This window comes from Pelophylax lessonae, assembly GCF_965119305.1.
Source record: "Pelophylax lessonae genome assembly, chromosome: 7".
NCBI classification, from domain to species: domain Eukaryota; kingdom Metazoa; phylum Chordata; class Amphibia; order Anura; family Ranidae; genus Pelophylax; species Pelophylax lessonae.
In genome coordinates, this window is record NC_138774.1 from 29,647,618 (window position 1) to 29,669,105 (window position 21,488).

Consider the following 21,488-nt stretch of genomic DNA (forward strand, 5'->3'; position numbering starts at 1 on the left):
CATGCTTTCAGGTTTGACCTGTTGAGTCTGGGGAGTCTCCCCACTGTATCCAATGAGGGACCTTGTTGGACAGTGGAGGAAACCTAGCCAATAGCACACCAGGGTTTATGACTGTCCCATTGGGTGGGCATTGCCGCAGTGTATCCTGCGATTGGGAATAAATCTGGGGAGGGCATGTGACAGAGTGTCTTTTGGTGGGAGCAAAGTCCCAGGAGGAGGTGGACGGCTGTCTCTCCTCCTGCTGAAGTGAGGAAGGGGGCCCAGGCAGTCAGCCTAGGGACCACGGGTTGAGCTGTGCTGCAGAAGGATCCAGTGTGCTGACCAAGTGGAGCTGCTGGGCAGACTACTTCTTGAAAAACAGGGTCGTGAGTACTTAAGCATCTGCCCAGGGTTCTGCCTAAGAGAGAGGACCACTCCAACAGGGTTAAGGGGATCAAGGAGCCAGCTAACCCAGAATGATACAGGAAAGGGGGGTGCCAAGCCCTGAAGATCAGGGGGTAAAGGGGACGCCAGGTAGGGCCCTGAAGTCTCAGCAATACAGTCTACCTTAAAGAGAGAGTCTCCCCACTGTGCTCAAGGAGAGGGTTCTCATTGGGCAGTGGAGGGAAATGGCTCACCCAAGCCTGTATCTACCCCAGATAGGCAGATTCTGCCGCACAGCATTCTGGGAGTGGGTATAAGTTTGAGGGGAGCACATGACGCAACATCTTTGGCAGGAAGCAGAGTCCCAGGAGGGAGAGTACAGCTGTCTCTCCTCCTGTCAGAGGAATCTGGTGTCCCAGGTGGCTTGCCTGAGGGGACAGAGGGCTGAGCTGAGCCGCAGAGAGGATCCGGTGTGCCAAGGACCAGCGGAGCTGAGAGGGGTCGAGTTTCAGGAAAGCATTGCCAGTTCGTTAGTACTGCAAACTGCCCCTGGGGGTCTGCCTAGTGAGAGGGGACCACTCCGGAGAAGGTCAGAGGGATCCGGGAGCTAGCTACCCGGTGCAGGAACAAGTGTAAAGGGGTTGCCAATGTTGACCCTGAAGTGTAAAGGGGTGCCAGTGAGTGGACCCTGAAGTGTAAAGGGGGTGCCAGTGTTTGGGCCCTGAAGTGTTCAGTGTACAGTGGAAGTGTAAAGCGTGCAGTGTACAGTGTTTAGAGTTGCAGCAGAAGCAGTTACAGAGGCTACCTCAGTCAGGAAGGACTGGAGGGAGCAGTGTTCAGGACTTTTGAGCTAACCAGAGTGTCAGAAGTCAAGTTTCAGTACAAAGTACCCCATTATCAGTGGGTCCTACACTATCTATAAAAAAGGGGCGAATCTAGCCTCTCTAACGCTTGGAGACAACACTCCTTGCTGGGAGAGATGTGCTAATGCACTACAAGGGACTCCTCCTATATTTACTTGATAGTGGACACTGATAGAGTACAGGTGTGTGTGGGGGGTGGGGTGCTCAACCTCAGAAGTCTGGTCAGACCGAATACATAATAAACAAGCAAAAAATTGGGGGAGCAAACCCTGAACATGTATATCTAAAGCCGGTGCAGCTATGAACCAAGCGACATGTATATTAAAAAAGAATAGCGCACACATGCAAAAGAAATGACTCTCAAATATGGAGACAATCCATAAATAAAATGGGGATTTGGTCCCACCATATGGCCATATCGTGCTCAAGCCCACCACTACGTCAAAGTACCCCATTATCAGTGGGTCCTACACTATCCATAAAAAAAGGGGTGAATCCAGCCTCTCTAACCCTTGGAGACAACACTCCTTGCTGGGAGAGATGTGCTAATGCACTACAAGGGACTCCTCCTATATCTACTTGATAGTGGACACTATGTATGTGTGGGGGGTGGGGTGTTCAACCTCAGAAGTCTGGTCAGATGGAATACATAATAAACAAGCGAAAAATTGGGGGAGCAAACCCTGAACATGTATATCTAAAGCCGGTGCAGCTATGAACCAAGCGACGTGTATATTAAAAAAGAATAGCGCACACATGCAAAAGAAATTACTCTCAAATATGGAGACAATCCATAAATAAAAATGGGGATTTGGTCCCACCATATGGCCATATCGTGCTCAAGCCCACCACTACGTCAAAGTACCCCATTATCAGTGGGTCCTACACTATCCATAAAAAAATGGTGAATCCAGCCTCTCTAACCCTTGCAGACAACACTCCTTGCTGGGAGAGATGTACTAATGCACTACAAGGGACTCCTGCTATATTTACTTGATAGTGGACACTGATAGAGTACAGGTGTGTGTGGGGGGTGGGGTGCTCAACCTCAGAAGTCTGGTCAGACCGAATACATAATAAACAAGCAAAAAATTGGGGGAGCAAAGCCTGAACATGTATATCTAAAGCCGGTGCAGCTATGAACCAAGCGACATGTATATTAAAAAAGAATAGCGCACACATGCAAAAGAAATGACTCTCAAATATGGAGACAATCCATAAATAAAAATGGGGATTTGGTCCCACCATATGGCCATATCTTGCTCAAGCCCACCACTACGTCAAAGTACCCCATTATCAGTGGGTCCTACACTATCCATAAAAAAATGGTGAATCTAGCCTCTCTAACGCTTGGAGACAACACTCCTTGCTGGGAGAGATGTGCTAATGCACTACAAGGGACTCCTCCTATATTTACTTGATAGTGGACACTGATAGAGTACAGGTGTGTGTGGGGGGTGGGGTGCTCAACCTCAGAAGTCTGGTCAGACCGAATACATAATAAACAAGCAAAAAATTGGGGGAGCAAACCCTGAACATGTATATCTAAAGCCGGTGCAGCTATGAACCAAGCGACATGTATATTAAAAAAGAATAGCGCACACATGCAAAAGAAATGACTCTCAAATATGGAGACAATCCATAAATAAAAATGGGGATTTGGTCCCACCATATGGCCATATCGTGCTCAAGCCCACCACTACGTCAAAGTACCCCATTATCAGTGGGTCCTACACTATCTATGCACAGTAGATTGTAAAAAACCTAACCCCACCACCAGGGCTGCTGTTAGAAATCGCGGGGCCCCGTACAGACTACCTGGCAGGGCCCCCCCAAGAAAATATTAAAGATATATTTAGCTAAAATTACAACAAAATCACTATTAGCAGACGCAAATATAACATAACTCGCATAATTCCTGCTAAATCTAAAAAAAAAAAAAACTATGTTAAATAAAAAAGATGAGATGAGAAAATATACAGGCTGGGCAAGTTGGAGCTCAGTGATCAGAGAGACAGAGAGAGAGAAACAAAGTTACAATTTACAAATAAACTCCTGAGCAGAGATAACATTAGAGCCATTGCTGAGAGGGGGGCCCACACAAGGGAGGGAGATTAGTGAGGGACAACTGTCTCTTTCTCAGCAGATAAAAGCTGATAGCAGGGAGAGGGACAGATCAGATTCAGGTGCTGGAGGAAGATTTCTGTATTTGTTGCCCATCACTAATCCCCCTCACTGTGTGGGCCCCCCTGTGCGCTAGGGCCCCCTACAAGAGGGCTGGTGGTCCCCCCCTATCAGCGGCCCTGCCCACCACATCAATATGTTTCACCCATAAAAAGTGCTTTCTTTAGGAATAGGGTGTCATAAAATAAAAATAACAACTGTGCTCAGCTGTGCAGTAGGACCTATGTAGACAACAAACTGTCCTGAACACTCCTGGTTCCCATTGCCAGTGTTCTATCAGATTACAGCTACCTGTCAGATCGTGTAACAGAAGTGACGTTCCAAACAAAAAATGCTGCGCATGCACTATATGTTCCAACATGCGTTCCATGGCACTATACGCTCCGAACACTTCATTATCTGACAGGTAGCGGTAATGTGATAGAACACCCATGCGAACATCTTACTACACCAAGCTACATCTTGAATTTCAGAGATATTACCAATATAGTACCAATAACTAGCAATAGTCAGCACAGATACAATTAAAAATGAGCAAATAGTAAATATAATTTGCCTGCTGAACACTACAAGGTCATAAACACAAACCCTCAATAAACATATAATATAAAAAAAATGCGAAAAAATTAAGTACGAACAAAACAATAAAATAAGTCCATAAAACATATATCTAGGAGATATCAGGATGACACCCGCTGTGGAATAAGATGTGTCCAATAAAAATGTGCAAGTGTGGGGAGTGATTCCAGCCCATCCACCACAGGCAAAATCTGTCTCTCACCTCCTTGATTCGACCCAGAAAGGTCACACAGCACTTTCCCACATCAGGGGGTATTGTCTCCAGCAATCAGCTCATGATGTAAGTAACAGAATCTCCACATGGCAAACATAGATGGACGAGAATAAAAAATACAATCTAATGCTCTCTGTAGCCACACAATTTATTTAAAAAAAAGGGTTAAAATTAAATTACAAATATAGCACTTCCACCAAGTGCATGTTGTCTCCCTTTTCAATGTACAAATCAACCATAAAGTTGACTGCAGGTGACGCCATACATTGCTTCTTCTCCCGTACGCGTTACGTCCATAGGCAGGACTTCGCCAGCGGGATCCATCTTTATGATTGATTTGTACACTGAAAACGCCAACAACATGTTGCATGTTGTCGGCGTTTTCAATGTACAAATCAACCATAAAGATGGCCGCGGGTGACGTCATATGTTACTCCTCCCCCGTACACGTAACATCCGTAGGTGAGACGTCAGCAGGATCCATCTTTATGGTTAATTTGTACATTGAAAAAGCAACATGTACTTGGTGGAAGTGCTACATTTATAAGTGAACTTTAACCCTTTTTTAACCACTTATGGAGCTGAAGATTTCCCCCCTTAATGACCAGGCCATTTTTTGTGATTCGGCACTGCGTAATTTTAAAGGACAATTGCGCGGTCGTGCAACTCTGTACCTAAATAAAATTGATGTCCTTTTTTCCCACAAATAGAACTTTGTTTTGGTGGTATTTGATCACCTGTGCGATTTTATTTTTTGCGCTATAAACAAAAAAAGAGCGACAATTCGGAAAAAAAAGCAATATTTTTCACTTTCTGCTATATAACATTCCCAAAAAAAAAAAAAAAAATTAAAAGCCAAATTTTTTCATCATTTTAGGCCAAGTTGTATTTTGCTACATATTTTTGGTAAAAAAAAAATCCCAATAAGCGCATATTTTGATTGTTTTGCGGCTGCGCAAAAGTTATTGCATCTGCAAACTAGGGAAAAGATTTATGTCATTTTTTTTTCTACTAGTAATGGCGGTGATCAGAGATTTTTAGCGGGACTTCGACATTGCGGCGGACAGACTGGACCCCCTAACTGACATTTTCGACACTTTTGGGGGGACCAGTGTTGGCTAAAAATATGCACTGTTACTGTAATAATGACACTGGCAGGGAAAAGGTTAACCCAGGGGCAATCAAGGGTTTAAAATGAGCCTAGGGGGTGTTTCTAACTGTGGGGGGATGGGCTTATGAAATCAATACAGAGATCTGTGTTCCTAAATAGGAGGAACACAGGAGCTCTGTATTAATTCCTGAGGGAACAAAGTTCTTCTGTGTTTACAACAGCAGACCGCCGCTCTCTCTTCACGGGAAGCGATCGCGGGTGCCTGGTGGCAATCACGGCCGCTGGCCCCATGGATTGGTTTTCCCGCTGGCGAGTTGCTGGAACCGACTACCGCTAGCGCCCCCAGGATCGCTACCACAGACCGCCGATTTGTGGGAACCACCCGACCTGCCGCCATATAACTGCGGCAGCTGGTCAGCGAGTGGTTAAATAACTCGTGTGGCTACAGGGAGCACTGGATTGTCTTTTATTGTCATCCATCTAGGTTTGCCATGTGGAGACTCTGTTACTTACATCGTGTTCCAACATGACTACACACCAGTGCACAAAGCAAGGTCCATAAAGACATGGATGAGCGAGTTTGGGGTGGAGGAACTTGACTGGCCTGCACAGAGTCCTGACCTCAACCAGATAGAACACCTTCGGGATGAATTAGAGCAGAGACTGCGAGCCAGGCCTTCTCACCCAACATCTGTGCCTTAATTTACAAATGAGCCCCTGGAAGAATGGTCAAACATTCCCATAGACACACTCCTAAACCTTGTGGACAGCCTTCCCAGAAGAGTTGAAGCTGTTATAGCTGCAAAGGGTGGGCCAACTCAATATTGAACCCTATGGACTAAGACTGGGATGCCATTAAAGTTCATGTGTGTGTAAAGGCAGGCGTCCCAATACTTTTGGTAATATAGTGTTTTTTATATACATCAATGTGTGATTTATTTTCAAAGACAAATGTACAAATTGCAATCTCTTGCTTTGATAGGCTGGATGCATGCCGGTTATCCCATCATGTGTCATTTGCAATCCGTTGAGGCCCTGGTGTCCTTTGACAATATTAAAAAAGATATGTGGGGTGTTTTTCATGAACTCGGACACAACTTGGAGAGAAAAGAATGTGCAATTCCTCCTCACACTAATGAGGCCTTCTGCAACCTGTGGTCTGTCTATGTATATGAAAATGTTTTTGGAATTCAAAGAGAGAAGGCTCATCCTGATCTCCGGCCACAAAAAAGAGAGGAAAGGATAAGGAAATATTTACAAGGCGGAGCTCGGCTGTCCAGCTGGAATGTATGGGTCTGTTTGGAAACGTATCTACAGGTAAAAAGAGAAAGTTAAAATGTCACTAAACCCACATCATAAAAATTATCTATAAATGGTGTATTACATGTTGTTCATGCTCACTTAGTCACTATGAGATTCCTTTTCTGTATTCTGAAAAAAAAACCTGGTTGATCCTGCTGCTCGCTGTCTCCCCCTTCTGTGCATGTCCCCAATTCAGCTAGGGATTTTGCAAAGCAGTGTTGACAGCTTTGCACATGCTCAGTTTGCAGTGAGTTTCTATGTGTGAGCATTTCCTCCTTATCACATCTGAGTAGCCCATGCAAATATAGAGTCACATATGTAGGCGTATACAGAGTGGTAAATGACAGCCCACTCTCTTCCTCCTCCTCCATGCCCACTATTCAGCTAATCTCAATAGGGGTTGGATACTGCATGTATATTAATGGAGGCTTCACCTCCCCCTTATTCTAAGACACAGGCTGTAGGGGCATGACACAGCCTGTGGCTGGCAGAAATCCACCCATACTATGTTATTGCAAAAAAGAAAAATAATAAAGATTTGATTTCAAATATATATTTCTATGGCAATTTTGAACAGTTTATTCATATTAGTTATTTATTTTTACTCTGTATTCCAAAGGCTATTTTTTTTTTGAACATGTGACCAGCATTAGAGGACTGGAAGCTCCTCCTGCTTTTGTTTCCCTGCAGACAGGCTGGGAGAGAGCTGGGTCATATAACAGCTGGATATTGATTAGAAAAAATATTACTTCGATGTTGTTTTTTTATTAATATAATTACAGTGCCATCATCCACATACCGAGATAGAAGGGACAATGTAAATTGCACAGTGTGTTTTTAGTATCACTTTAACTAGAGAATCTTCCTTCTATCATTAAAAATCTAAACAAGAAAGTTGATGATCAGTTTTTTTCAGTTTCTACCAGAGGCGTAACTAGAACCTTCAGGGCCCTGATGCAAGAAACCATGAAGGGCCCCCCAGACCCCTGGCCGGGGCCCTTACCTTCAAGCCCAGGGCTCTTCCCACTAATCCTGGGGCTCTTTACACTCGTTGCATGGCCTTTTATTGCGGTCCCGCAGCAGGTTCTGCAGTGGGCCCCCTTCCTGCAATCTTGTGGGCCCCCTTCCTGCAATCTTGGGGCCTCCCCACAGTGGTGCAATGCCAGGGTCCGGTCGCAAGTGTGACCTTTGCGATCCTGGAAGTTCACCCACTGGTTTGCTACCGGGCCCCCTGGAGCATGGGGCCCGGTAGCGATTGCAACCCCTGCAACCCCTGTAGTTACGCCCCTGGTTTCTACATCTCAGTCTTGGCTGTTTATAGAGCAAAACCAGAAGAATTCGGCACTGCTGCTCCTTGTGAAACATATAAGAAGAGGTTATTTAGGTTAATAGAAAATTACCGTGAGATAGAGGCCAACATCCCAATAATGAACAATAATCACAAAGAAAAAAAAGGCGGGATTTTCAAGGCCAATGAAGGAGGGATGGTCACAAATACAACAGTATTTAAGTAAAATCAATTTATTATAACATAAGAATAAAAAAGATATACGTATGCATGCAAAATTTTACATAAAACAACCGTATTCCCTAAGGAATCATCAATACAAAATACCAAATTGGCAACAATTATGTCTCATAGCACATATAGTCTGTAGGTCCTCAAAGAGCCGACGCGTTTCGCCAGAGGCTTCTTCAGGGCAAGAGAGACCTTCAAGACATTTCTTCTACAAAAAATAATGTATATTGACCACATATCCCATAATTATAAATATATGTAATAGTACAGCACATGTGCATCTAAAAGTACAAATGTCTATATACATACTGACCCCATAAAGTCATGCACCAGGCCTACCATCTCCCGGGGCAGGCGTTGGGACCATATAAGGAGAGAGCTGCCACACTCGTGTATTCAGATCATGTATAACATAATGTGGATAATATGCTTAATATCGCCGGCTAGGAGGAGTATAGGTATCCAATTCAATTGGACTGATCACCCTGTAGGACAATTTATCATAAATGTATTTAGGTTATTTGAGCATTAAAGATTAAGCCTGGATGATAGGACTTTTAAGGCATTCACTTGTTAATCTCAAAAAGACATGTGCAATCCTTAAATGTGTAAATCCATACAAATTTTATTGTGATAACATATTAAAATTATCAATACATAAAAACCATCACATGAATAAATGAGCACAACAGTGCTGAGCAGTATGCTCCTTAGCCAGAAGCCACTGTCTCCCTGCCTGAGGGGTTATCCCACCCAGATTGGATCGGCATCCATATGAGCCATGGGTCCGTCACAGGAAGGATGCCTCCATACAGTGGTCAGTTCCAGCTAGGAACACCCTTACTACCACTACTAATTCACAGCCTCTATCTAAGAGAATGCTGGGTACCCTTCGTCCATCTTTTTAAGACTTCCTGAAGAAGCTGCATAGCGAAACACAAAGCGATCTATTGGCAATTTTGCACATCAGCATCATCAATCATAACGCCCGCTGACCCGAAAAATAGAAAAAAACTCAAAAATGCTTTGCCTATTCCGAGGCTACCTGCTGTATGCCGCTCTTCAGCTTTGACAGCCCTTTTATAGGCAAGGGGGAGGGCCACCCAGGTACGTCACCAGGTGGCGCCGCCCCTTCTGACATCACGTGACATCATGTGACATCAGAAGAGGGCGGCGCCACCGGGTGTCGTAACCGGGTGGCCCCACCCCTTGCCTATAAAAGAGCTGTCAAAGCTGAAGAACGCCATACGGTGGGTAGCCTCGGAAGAGGCGAAGCGTTTTTGAAATTCTTTCTATTTTTCAGGTCGGTGGGCATCGTGATTGACGATGGATTTACATCGAGGGACACTATTTTTTTTTTTTTACTTTTTAATTAAGGACTTGTCAAAGACTGTGTTCTGTGGTTTTTACTTTTTTACACTTTTTTGGAAAGGGTAGGGGTTCTATGTACCCGACATAGGCATGCGCACAGGATGTGGCAGGTGTGTCTGGGCACACCCTAATCACCCCATGTACATTAACATTATCACTTTTTGTGCCGGCAGGAAGATGGCAAAAATCTCTCTCTTACTGGCTCTGCCATAAGAGAAGTCTTTAGGCACTTGCCTTTCAATGTGCCGGCAGGGAGATAAATGTGCTGGGGTCATATATATGTAGACACACACAAACACGTGTGTTTGAGCTTTGGGGTGCACACCCTGATTTAATAAGCTGCGCACACCTATGGTACCCGATACCCATTCACATAAGGGGAGGCTGGGATCTGGGGGCCCCCTTGTTAAAGGAGGCTTACAGTTTCTGATAAGTCCCCCACCCGCAGACCTCCACAACCACAGCTCAGGGTTGTCGGGAAAAGGCCCTTGTCCCCATCAACATAAGGACAAGGTGCTTTGGGGGGCACCCCAAAGCACCCTCCCCATGTTGAGGGCAAGTAGCCTGGAAGGGTTCAGGAGGGGAGGGACCGCTCGCTTGTCAGACCAATTTTCAGCTTTCAGTGCTCATTTGCATCCATGGGAAATCTTGGTCAGCTTGACATGGCACTGCTCCCCGTCTTTAACATTGACCTCTATGGGAAATATTGGACAGCTTGGCATGGCACTGCTCCCGAATTATAAGTGACAGGGACACAAAACTTGGGGAGCACTGAGGGGGGACCCAGGACTACAACATATCCATACATTTTAAAAGTGGAGTATGCCTGTACACTACACTGACTCAGGCCCGGCGCCAGCCATAAGGCAGCCAAAGCGGCCGCCTGAGGACGCCAGGAGAGGGGGGGCGCCAAAGCAGGGGTTTCCCACAAGGTGCTTATCCTAGTGGTGGCGGCCGGCACTGCTCCCACCTGTACCTAGTTTACCGATACTGACAGATTGTGCAGCACACCCCTGGCCAGGTGCCGTTAACTTCACCAGCTCACCTGTTCTGCACTCCTCCCCCCTTTGCCAGATGCAGCGATGGCAGAGAGACACCCTAGGCTCAAAGACTCTGCCCCCTCTCTCCCTTCAGCCCTCTAGGCAAGAATCGCTGGATCCTGAAGATGAAAATCTCTCCTCCCACCTCGGGAGAGAGGGATAGGAACGCCTCCAGTTAAGCAGCACACAGAGACAATCGCCGCTGAACTGGAGAGCATGTGAGAGGAAAGGGAGTCCGGGGAGGAGCCTAGAGCTGAGCACGACCAGTGGGAGAAGCCAAGGCCAGCAAAGAGCCCAGGAGGAGAATGAGTGGCATTGGTGGCACAGCACAGATGAAAATCTCTCTTTACCATCTCTGGAAGGTAGGGCAAGCAAGCTGCTTTTTGCTTTATGGTGTCAGAATCTGCCTGTGAATATTGTTGTAGCAGCCCTGCCCACAGTCTCTGATTATTCCTTGTGCAATGCCCACAGTCTGTGATTATTCCTTTTGCCATGCCCTCAGTCTCTGATTATTTCTTATGCCATGCCACAGTCTCTGACTGTCTCTTGTGCCATGCCCACAGTCTCTGATTATTCCTTGTGCCAGGCCCACAGTCTTTGATTATTCCTTATGCTATGCCCACAGTCTCTGACCATCTCTTGTGCCATGCCCGCAGTCTCTGATTGTCTCTTGTGCCATGTCCACAGATTCCGACCATCTCTTGTGCCATGCCCACAGTCTCTGGTTATTTCTTGTGCCATGCCCACAGTCTCTGACCGTCTCTTGTGCCATGCCCACAGTCTTTGATTATTCCTTATGCCATGCCCACAGTCTCTGACCATCTCTTGTGCTATGCCCACAGTCTCTGATTATTCCTTGTGCCATGCCCACAGTCTTTGATTATTCCTTATGCTATGCCCACAGTCTCTGACCATCTCTTGTGCCATGCCCACAGTCTCTGATTATTTCTTGTGCCATGCCCACAGTCTCTGACCGTCTCTTGTGCCATGCCCACAATCTCTGACCATCTCTTGTGTCATGCCCGCAATCTCTGATTGTCTCTTGTGCCATGCCCACAGTCTTTGATTATTCCTTATGCCCTGCCCACAGTCTCTGACCATCTCTTGTGCCATGAACGCAATCTCTGATTGTCTCTTGTGCCATGCCTTAGTCTCTGACAGCCTCTTGTGTCATGTATGCAGTCTCTGACCATCCCTTTTGCCATGCCGCAGTCTCTGACCATCCCTTGTGCCATTTATGCAGTCTCTGACCATCTCTTGTGCCATGGCCGCAGTCTATGACTATTTCTTGTCCCATGCCCGCAGTCTCTCATCATCCATTGTTCCATGTATACAGTCTCTGACAGCCTCTTGTGTCATGTATGCTGTCTCTGACAGTCTCTTGTGTCATGTATGTAGTCTCTGACCATCTCTTGTACTATGTATGCAGTTTCTGACCATATCTTGTGCCATGTACGCAGTATCTGATCATCCCTTGTGCCATGTATGCAGTCTCTGACCGTCTCTTGGGCCATGCCAGCAGTCTCTGACCGTCTCTTGTGCCAGTCCTGCAGTCTCTGACTCTTCCTTGTGCCATGCCAGCAGTCTCTGACTGTCTCTTGTGTCATGTATGCAGTGTCTGATGATCTCTTGTGCCATGTATGCAGTCTCTGACCATCTCTTGTGCCATGTATGCAGTCTCTGATCATCTCTTTTGCTATCTATGCAGTCTCTGATCATCTCTTGTGTCATGTATGCAGTCTCTGACCATCTCTTGTAACATGTATGCATTCTCTGATCGTCTCTTGTGCCATATATGCAATCTCTAACCTTCCCTTGTGCCATGTATGCAGTCTCTGACAATCTCTTGTGCCATGTATGTAGTCTCTGACCATCTCATGTGCCATGTATACAGTCTCTGATCAACTCTTGTGTCATGAATGCAGTTTTTGACCATCTCTTGTAACACGTATGCAGTCTCTGATCGTCTCTTGTGCCATGTCTGCATTCTCTGACCATCTCTTGTGCCATGTATGCAGTCTCTGACAATCTCTTGTGCCATGTATGCAGTCTCTGACAATCTCTTGTGCCATTTATTCAGTGTTTGACCATCTCTTGTGCCATGTATGCAGTCTCTGACCTTCTCTTGTGCCACGTATGTAGTCTTTGATCATCCCTTGTGCCATGAATGCAGTCTCTGACCGTCTCTTGTGCCATGAATGCAGTCTCTGATCATCTCTTGTAACACGTATGCAGTCTCTGATCATCTCTTGTAACACGTATGCAGTCTCTGATCGTCTCTTGTGCCATGTCTGCATTCTCTGACCATCTCTTGTGCCATGTATGCAGTCTCTGACAATCTCTTGTGCCATGTATGCAGTCTCTGACAATGTCTTGTGCCATGTATGCAGTCTCTGACCATCTCTTGTGCCACGTATGCAGTCTTTGATCATCCCTTGTGCCATGAATGCAGTCTCTGACCGTTTCTTGTGCCATGAATGCAGTCTCTGACCATCTCTTGTGTAATGTCCGCATTCTCTAACAATCTCTGGTGCCATGTAACCAGTCTCTAATGATCTATTGTTCCATGTATGCAATCTCTGATGATCTCCTTTGTCATGTATGCAGTCTCTGACCATCTCTTGTGCCATGTATGCAGTCTCTGATCATCCCTTGTGCCATGTATGCAGTCTCTGATCATCTCTTGTGCCATGTATGCAGTCTCTGACCACCTCTTGTGCCATGTATGCAGTCTCTGACTATCTCTGACTATCTCTTGTGCCATGTCTGCAGTCTCTGACTATCTCTTGTGCCATGTATGCAGTCTCTGATCATCCCTTGTGCCATGTATCCAGTCTCTGATCATCCCTTGTGCCATGTATGCAGTCTCTGACCATCTCTTGTGCAATGTCTGCAGTCTGACCATCTCTTGGGCCATGTCTACAGTCTCTGACCATCTCTAGTGACATGTACTGTATGCAGTCTCTGATCATCTCTTGTGCCATATATGCAGTCTCTGATCATCTCTTGTGTCATGTATGCAGTCTCTGACCATCTCTTGTAACATGTATGCATTCTCTGATCGTCTCTTGTGCCATATATGCAATCTCTAACCTTCCCTTGTGCCATGTATGTAGTCTCTGACAATCTCTTGTGCCATATATGCAGTCTCTGATGATCTATTGTTCCATGTATGCAGTCTCTGATCATCTCTTGTGCCATGTATGCAGTCTCTGACTATCTCTTGTGCCATGTATGTAGTCTCTGACCATCTCATGTGCCATGTATACAGTCTCTGATCAACTCTTGTGTCATGTATGCAGTTTTTGACCATCTCTTGTAACACGTATGCAGTCTCTGATCGTCTCTTGTGCCATGTCTGCATTCTCTGACCATCTCTTGTGCCATGTATGCAGTCTCTGACAATCTCTTGTGCCATGTATGCAGTCTCTGACAATCTCTTGTGCCATTTACTCAGTGTTTGACCATCTCTTGTGCCATGTATGCAGTCTCTGACCTTCTCTTGTGCCACGTATGTAGTCTTTGATCATCCCTTGTGCCATGAATGCAGTCTCTGACCGTATCTTGTGCCACGAATGCAGTCTCTGATCATCTCTTGTAACACGTATGCATTCTCTGACCATCTCTTGTGCCATGTATGCAGTCTCTGACAATCTCTTGTGCCATGTATGCAGTCTCTGACAATCTCTTGTGCCATGTATGCAGTCTCTGACCATCTCTTGTGCCACGTATGCAGTCTTTGATCATCCCTTGTGCCATGAATGCAGTCTCTGACCGTTTCTTGTGCCATGAATGCAGTCTCTGACCATCTCATGTGTAATGTCCGCATTCTCTAACAATCTCTGGTGCCATGTAACCAGTCTCTAATGATCTATTGTTCCATGTATGCAATCTCTGATGATCTCCTGTGCCATGTATGCAGTCTCTGACCATCTCTTGTGCCATGTATGCAGTCTCTGATCATCACTTGTGCCATGTATGCAGTCTCTGATCATCTCTTGTGCCATGTATGCAGTCTCTGACCACCTCTTGTGCCATGTATGCAGTCTATGACTATCTCTGACTATCTCTTGTGCCATGTCTGCAGTCTCTGACTATCTCTTGTGCCATGTATGCAGTCTCTGATCATCCCTTGTGCCATGTATCCAGTCTCTGATCATCCCTTGTGCCATGTATGCAGTCTCTGACCATCTCTTGTGCAATGTCTGCAGTCTGACCATCTCTTGGGCCATGTCTACAGTCTCTGACCATCTCTAGTGACATGTACTGTATACAGTCTCTGATCATCTCTTGTGCCATATATGCAGTCTCTGATTATCCCTTGTGCCATGTATGCAGTCTCTGATCATCCCTTGTGCCATGTATGCAGTCTCTGACCATCTCTTGTGCCATGTCTGCAGTCTCTGACCATCTCTAGTGCCATGTCTGCAGTCTCTGACCATCTATTGTGCCATGTCTGCAGTCTCTGACCATCTCTAGTGCCATGTCTGCAGTCTCAGCATATCTTGTGCCATTTCTGCAGTCTCTGACCATCTCTTGTGCCATGTCTGCGGTCTCTGATCATCTCTTGTGCAATGTATGCAGTCTCTGACCATCTCTTCTGCTACGTCTGCAGTCTCTTACCATCTCTTCTGCCACGTCTGCAGTCTCTGTATATTATAAGTGTATTACACCCCTATATAGTGCACTGCACACCAAAGAATAGTACACCTATACCAAATACCAGCCCTTAAAAGGACTTTTGTGGACCATAACAGAGCGATTTGTGTCACTGACGATCTGTCCCTGGTGCATTCTGCAAACCACTCCCTACACTGACAAAAGAGACAGTACACCTATACCAAATACCAGCCCTTAAAATGACTTTTGTGGACCTTAACAGAGCGATCTGTGTCACTGACAATCTCTCCCTGCTGCACACAGCCAACCTCTCCCTACACTGACAAAAAGCAGAATGTGAAATGGCCGCCAGGTCAGGTCTATTTATAAGGTAGGGGTATGTCCATGTGCTGCAATGTTTTAATTGGCTGTCCCGTTCCACCTGATGGCTGTGCCATGGGTCAAAGTTCTCCCCAATGTAAACTAATATGGCCGCCGCGAACAGCGCCATATGTTTGCAAAATCGGCGGACTGCGAACAACCGACCGCCGGGTGAACCGCAAGGCCACTGGCCATACCCTAGCCGAAAAATCGTTCAAACTCGTTTTCGAATAAGAAAACTCAGCCATGGGAGCAAACGATAGTACCTTCATGTAATGACTGAATTTGATTTGATTAATTTGATAAATCATTCAATGGACATAAACAAATCAGGTTTTCATATGTTTTGTAAAATATGCGCAGTGCAAACAGTTCCATTTTAACAGGCGAAAAACACATTAACCTTTAAAATTATCATTCGTTTGGGAGAATTTTCCAACCTGTTCCTTAGATTTTTTGGCTCTATAAATTCAAAAACAATTTTCTATCGGTGCCCATTAACCACTTGCCGACTGCCGCATGACTATTTACGTCGGCAGTCAGCCCCTCACAGGCAGAGTGACGTAGATCTACGTCGCTAGCCTGTGAGGGTCTAGGGAGCGAGCGCACGCCCCCGGAGGCGCGCTCCAGCTCCCGCGTGGTCACGGACCCCCCCTGCGCATGTGACCAGCGGACCCAATGTCCGCCGGTCACTCGGCGATTGTCGCTGTGAAGGGAGAAAGGCAGGCGGCTAGTGTAAACAAGCCGCCTGTCATTCTCTCCTGTGTAGAAACAGTGATCATACGGTTCTGCTATGTAGGACCGTTGATCACTGTTCCTACAGCTCAAGCCACAGCCAATCACAGTTAGAATCATGCCCCTAGGGACACACACCACCCCTCCCTCTCAAAAAAAAGTTAACCCCTTCACTGCCAGTGTAATTTTACAGTAACAGTGAATATGTATAGCACTGATTACTGGAGAAATGTCACTGGTAACCCCAAAAGTGTCAAAAATGTCAGTCAAGGGTCCGATATGTCCGCCGCAATGTCGCAGTGCCGCAAAAAAAATCACAGATTGCCGCCATTACGCGTTAAAAAAAAAACAACAAAAATTACAAAAATCTTTCCCTTTGTTAGTAAACGCGATAACTTTTGCGCAAACCAATAAAAATACGCTTTTTGCGATTTTTTTTTACCAAACATATGTAGCATAAAACAAATTGGCCAAAAATGTTAAAAAATTTTGATTTTTACATTTTTTTGGGGAATTTCATATAAAAAATGTGAAAAATATTGTTATTTTTGCAAAATTGACGCTCTTTTTTTGTTTATAGCGCATGATCAAAAAATCGCACAGGTGATCAAATACCACCAAAAGAAAGCTCTGTTTAAGGGAAAAAAAGGATGTCAATTTAATTTGGGTACAGTGTCGCACGACTGCGCAATTGTCCGTTAAAATCACGCAGTGCCGAATCGCAAAATAGGCTCTGGTCAGGAAGGGGGTAAAATCTTCCGGGGCTTAAGTGGTTAACTGAATGATAAACAAACGAACAGTCCAAATGACAGATTTTCAAACTATTTTTCGGATAGTGTATGGCCAGCATCAAACTGCTACTGCGTGCCACCATCTAGGATGTGAAGTCAGCAGCCCCAGAAGACTCGGGGTTGTCACTTAAGTGACAGTCTTTAGTCCTGGTGCCCAGTCTGTGGCCCAGGGTCCTCATGCAATCCTTTGGCACTTTTTGTGTGGCCCTCAGGGTCCCTGCAGTCACTACTGTGTCTCCAGTCTATGGCTCCTGAAGCAGTCTCTGACAATCTCTTGTAGCATACTGGTAATCTGGTAATCTCTGACCATGTCCTGTAGCATGTTCACAGTCTCTGACCATCTCTTGTAGCATGCCAACAGTCCCCGACCATCTACTATGTCTTGCCCGTTGCCTTTGACCACATCCTGTTCAATGTCTGCTGTCCCAAAAACTAAATATTCACTGAATATTATGTGCAGCACTTTGGCCCCCTATATAAAGAAAGTTGACCACCACTGCTCTATAGCAGGGGTTTTCAATCAGGGTTCCATGGAACCCTAAGGTTCATCTAGAGGGTGCTGGGGTTCTTTGAGCAATGAGCAACTACTGCCTCTCAGATAAGTTCCCACTGACACCATTGATCTTTTTAGCTATCTTTTAGAGGGCAATTCCTTCCAATGACCACAAGTGTAAGGAACTTTCTTCCTAATGACCATCACACTAATGTATCATGTGATATAGATATAGTCATTTTTAGGGGTTTGCTGAGACTGAAAAGATATTTCAAGGGTTCCTCTGTGTTAAAAAGGTTGAGAAAAGCTGCTCTATAGTATTCCACTTGTAATTAGACATTCCCAGTAGAAAAGAGGGCAAAGATGTGCAAGGGGGCTGTGCTAGAAAATTTAAGTGGTCAAGTTTTCTAGCAGTTTTTTTTAATTTAGTGACAATGTCTCTTTAGGTAAGAAATGAATGACGGAATCCATTTTGTGGCTGTTATCTGTTACTTTTAATGCGGTACATTTTCTTTTTTTAAATGTTTCAGCTTCAAGAAGGTTTTGGTTGGGAGCCATACATCAAGCTTTTCTCAGACTATAGAAACATCAAAAACATCAAGAAAGACGTGACATTCAAGATGAACCTTTGGGCTGAATTATTCTCGAAAAAAGTGCAGAAGAATTTGGTCCCATTCTTTGTAGCTTGGGGTTGGCCCATTGAAAAGGACCTCCGTGACAGTCTTTCCTCCTTGCCTGAATGGGAAGAAAACCCAATGAAGAAATTTACTGTGTAAATACTACTAAGACTGAGTCTCTGCATAGCCAAAGTAGGCCAAGCTAGCCATACTCAGTCATAATTTGGTTCAGAAATGTTCATTTTCAAGGCATTCATTCAATTTTAAGAAAAAATGTGCAGCGCAAATTCTCATCACTGCAGTCAAAAATTGCTGCCATTTTGCCCCCATTGACCATTACAAAATTGAGTGAAAAAAAAAAAAAGTTTATCTGTGCGCTGTGGTGGGGTGGCAGCTAACATAGATAAGTAATATACCAAACTTATAAATATTCTTAAGACATAATTTTTTTCAGTGTTTTGTCCAATAATGACTCCTTGATAACGTCCTATGCGATTCGGCACTGCGTTACTTTAACGGACAATTGCGCGGTCGTGCGACGCTGTACCCAAATTAAATTGACATCCTTTTTTTCTCACAAATAGAGCTTTCTTTTGATGTATTTGATCACCTGTTTGATTTTGATTTTTTGCGTTATAAACAAAAAAAGTGCGACAATTTTGAAAAAAAAAAAAAAAACCAATATTTTTCACATTCTGCTATATGACATTCTCAAAAAAAAAATAAAAAATTTAATATTTTAACATTTTAGGCCAACTTGTTTTCTGCTACATATTTTTGGTAAAAAAAAAAAAACGCAATAAGCGTATTTTGATTGGTTTGGGCAGAAGTTATCGTGTCTACAAACTACGGGAAAGATTTATGTAATTTTTATTGTTTTTTTTTTTTTTTTATTGTAATGGTGGGGATCTGCGATTTTTTTTGGTTTGGGCAGATGTTATCGTGTCTACTAACTACGGGAAAGATTTATGTAATTTTTATTGTTTTTTTTTTTCACTTGTAATGGCAGGGATCTGCGATTTTTTGCGGGACTGCGACATTGCGACGGACAGATCGGACCCCTAACTGACATTTTTGACACTTTTGGGGGGACCAGTGGCATTACTACAGTAATCAGTGCTAAAAATATGCACTGTTACTGTAATAATGACACTGGCAGGGAAGGGGTTAACATTATGGGTGATCAAGGGATTAAATGTGAGCCTAGGGGAGTGATTCTAACTGTGGGGGGCTTCTGGAATGACCATAGAGACCTGTGATCCTATATAGAAGGATCACATGGGCTCTATGATCATTCCAGAGAGAAGAACGGTCAGCTGTGTTTACAATAGCCGACCGTCCTTCTCTCTCAGCGGGAAACGATTGCGGGTGTCAGGCGGCAATCGGAGCCGCCTGACACACGCATCGGCTTCCCCGCTGACGAGCGGGGATGGGAGCGCGCCGCCGCCGGCGCACGCTCGCCCCCTAGCCTTCTGAGAGCGAGCGACGTAGACCTACGTCGCTTTGCCCAGGAGCGGCTGCCTGCCGCAGTAAATCTACGGTAGGCGGCCGTTAAGTGGTTAATTGTTGTTCATTTACTTTTGACGCTACACATTTTGTTTTAGGATTATTTATAAGTTTGGTATATTACTTATCTGTGTTAGCTGCCGCTCCACCACATTTTTTCCATCCATTCATTTTTGTAATGATCAATGAGGGCAAAATGTCAATCATTTCTGACTGTAGTGATGAGAATTTGTATGAACAATTTAATGAACTGCTGTGTATGGGCAGATTAAATCAGTAGAGGTGGCTCACAATTATCATTTTGCTTTCATCAGTAATAAATTCATAATGTACTCGCAATATACTAGGAAATTCAGGATCACTGTAGACACACAGAACACTGCTTGCATTTGAATAAAGTTCCATTTATTTCACAAATTAAACACCTTCTTTTCAGCAAACCATAGCAATAAAGTCTCTTTTTTTTATCTCTTTTGGTCTGATAAATATACGAGGAAAATCAATGTGTTCTATCTCTGCACAATCCAACCATGTTGCATTTATTAACCCTTGTCCTCAGCAGCGTTTCATGACCAAATGTTTTAAATATTGCCCAAAAAATTTGCAATTAACCACTTAAGCCTCCCGGAAGATTTTACCCCCTTCCTGACCAGGGCCTATTTTGCGATTCGGCACTGTGCAAATTTAACTGACAATTGCGCGGTCGTGCGATGCCGTACCCAAACTAAATGTACGTCCTTTTTTTTCCCACAAACAGAGCTTTCTTTTGGTGGTATTTGATTACCTGTGCGATTTTTACTTTTTGCGCTATAAACAAAAAAAGAGCGTAAATTTTGAAAAAATAACAATATTTTTCACTTTTTTAATATGAAATTCCCCCCCAAAAAATGTAAAAATCAAAATTTTTTTAAATTTTTGGCCAATTTGATTTCTGCTACCTATGTTTGGTAAAAAAAAAATCACAATACGCGTATTTTGATTGGTTTGCGCAAAAGTTATTGCGTTTACTAACTAAGGGAAAGATTTCTGTCATTTTTGGTGTTTTTTTTTTTAACGAGTAATGGCGGCGATCTGCGATTTTTTTGCGGGACTGCGACATTGCGGTGGACAGATCGGACCCTTGACTGACATTTTTGACACTTTTGGGGGACCAGTGACATTACTACAGTAATCAGTGCTATAAATATGCACTGTTACTGTAAAAATGACACTGGCAAGGAAGGGGTTAATTTTATTGGAGAGGGAGGGGTTAATGTATGCCTGGTGCTTACTAACGTGTGTGGGGGGAGGTGACTGAGTGACACAAGGACAGATCGCATGTTCAGCTATGCTGAACCCTGCAATCTGTCACTGTCTGTCACTTAGGAGATCCGCCCGCTCTGTTTACACAAGCGGGCGGATCTCCAAACTCGATTTCCCGACGATCGGGGAAGAGCAGCGGCGATCACCGCCGCTCCTCCCCTGGCCCGACTCCCGCTGTGACTGAATACAGCAGGAGCAAGCCTCCGGCGGCACGCGAGCGCCGCCCACAAGGGGAGGAGTCCAGCGACGTAGGTCTACGTTGCTGGATGGGAACTAACCACTTTGCCGCAGTAGAGCTCGAGTGAGCGGTCGGCAAGTGGTTAAAGAATATCTAAACCCACAAATTTCATATTCTTGATACACTATATTACCAAAAGTATTGGGACGCCTGCCTTTACACCCAAATTAACTTTATTGTCATCCCAGTCTTAGTCCGTAGGGTTCAATATTGAGTTGGCCCACGCTTTGCTGCTATAACAGCTTCAACTCTTCTGTGAAGGTTGTCCACAAGGTTTAGG

General features: G+C 44.7%; 1 protein-coding gene across 1 annotated transcript in view; it reads left to right on the forward strand.

Moving 5' to 3' along the window:
* Positions 1 to 18,421, forward strand: part of LOC309559326 (TRPM8 channel-associated factor homolog) — a 75,869-nt gene extending 57,448 nt beyond the window's left edge. The window contains exons 7-8 of the mRNA XM_082262555.1: positions 6,297 to 6,631; positions 18,076 to 18,421. Coding sequence (XP_082118681.1) covers positions 6,297 to 6,631; positions 18,076 to 18,321 — 581 coding nt within the window. The 3' untranslated portion in view covers positions 18,322 to 18,421. The remainder of the gene's footprint in view (positions 1 to 6,296; positions 6,632 to 18,075) is intronic.
* Positions 18,422 to 21,488: the final 3,067 nt, after the last annotated feature.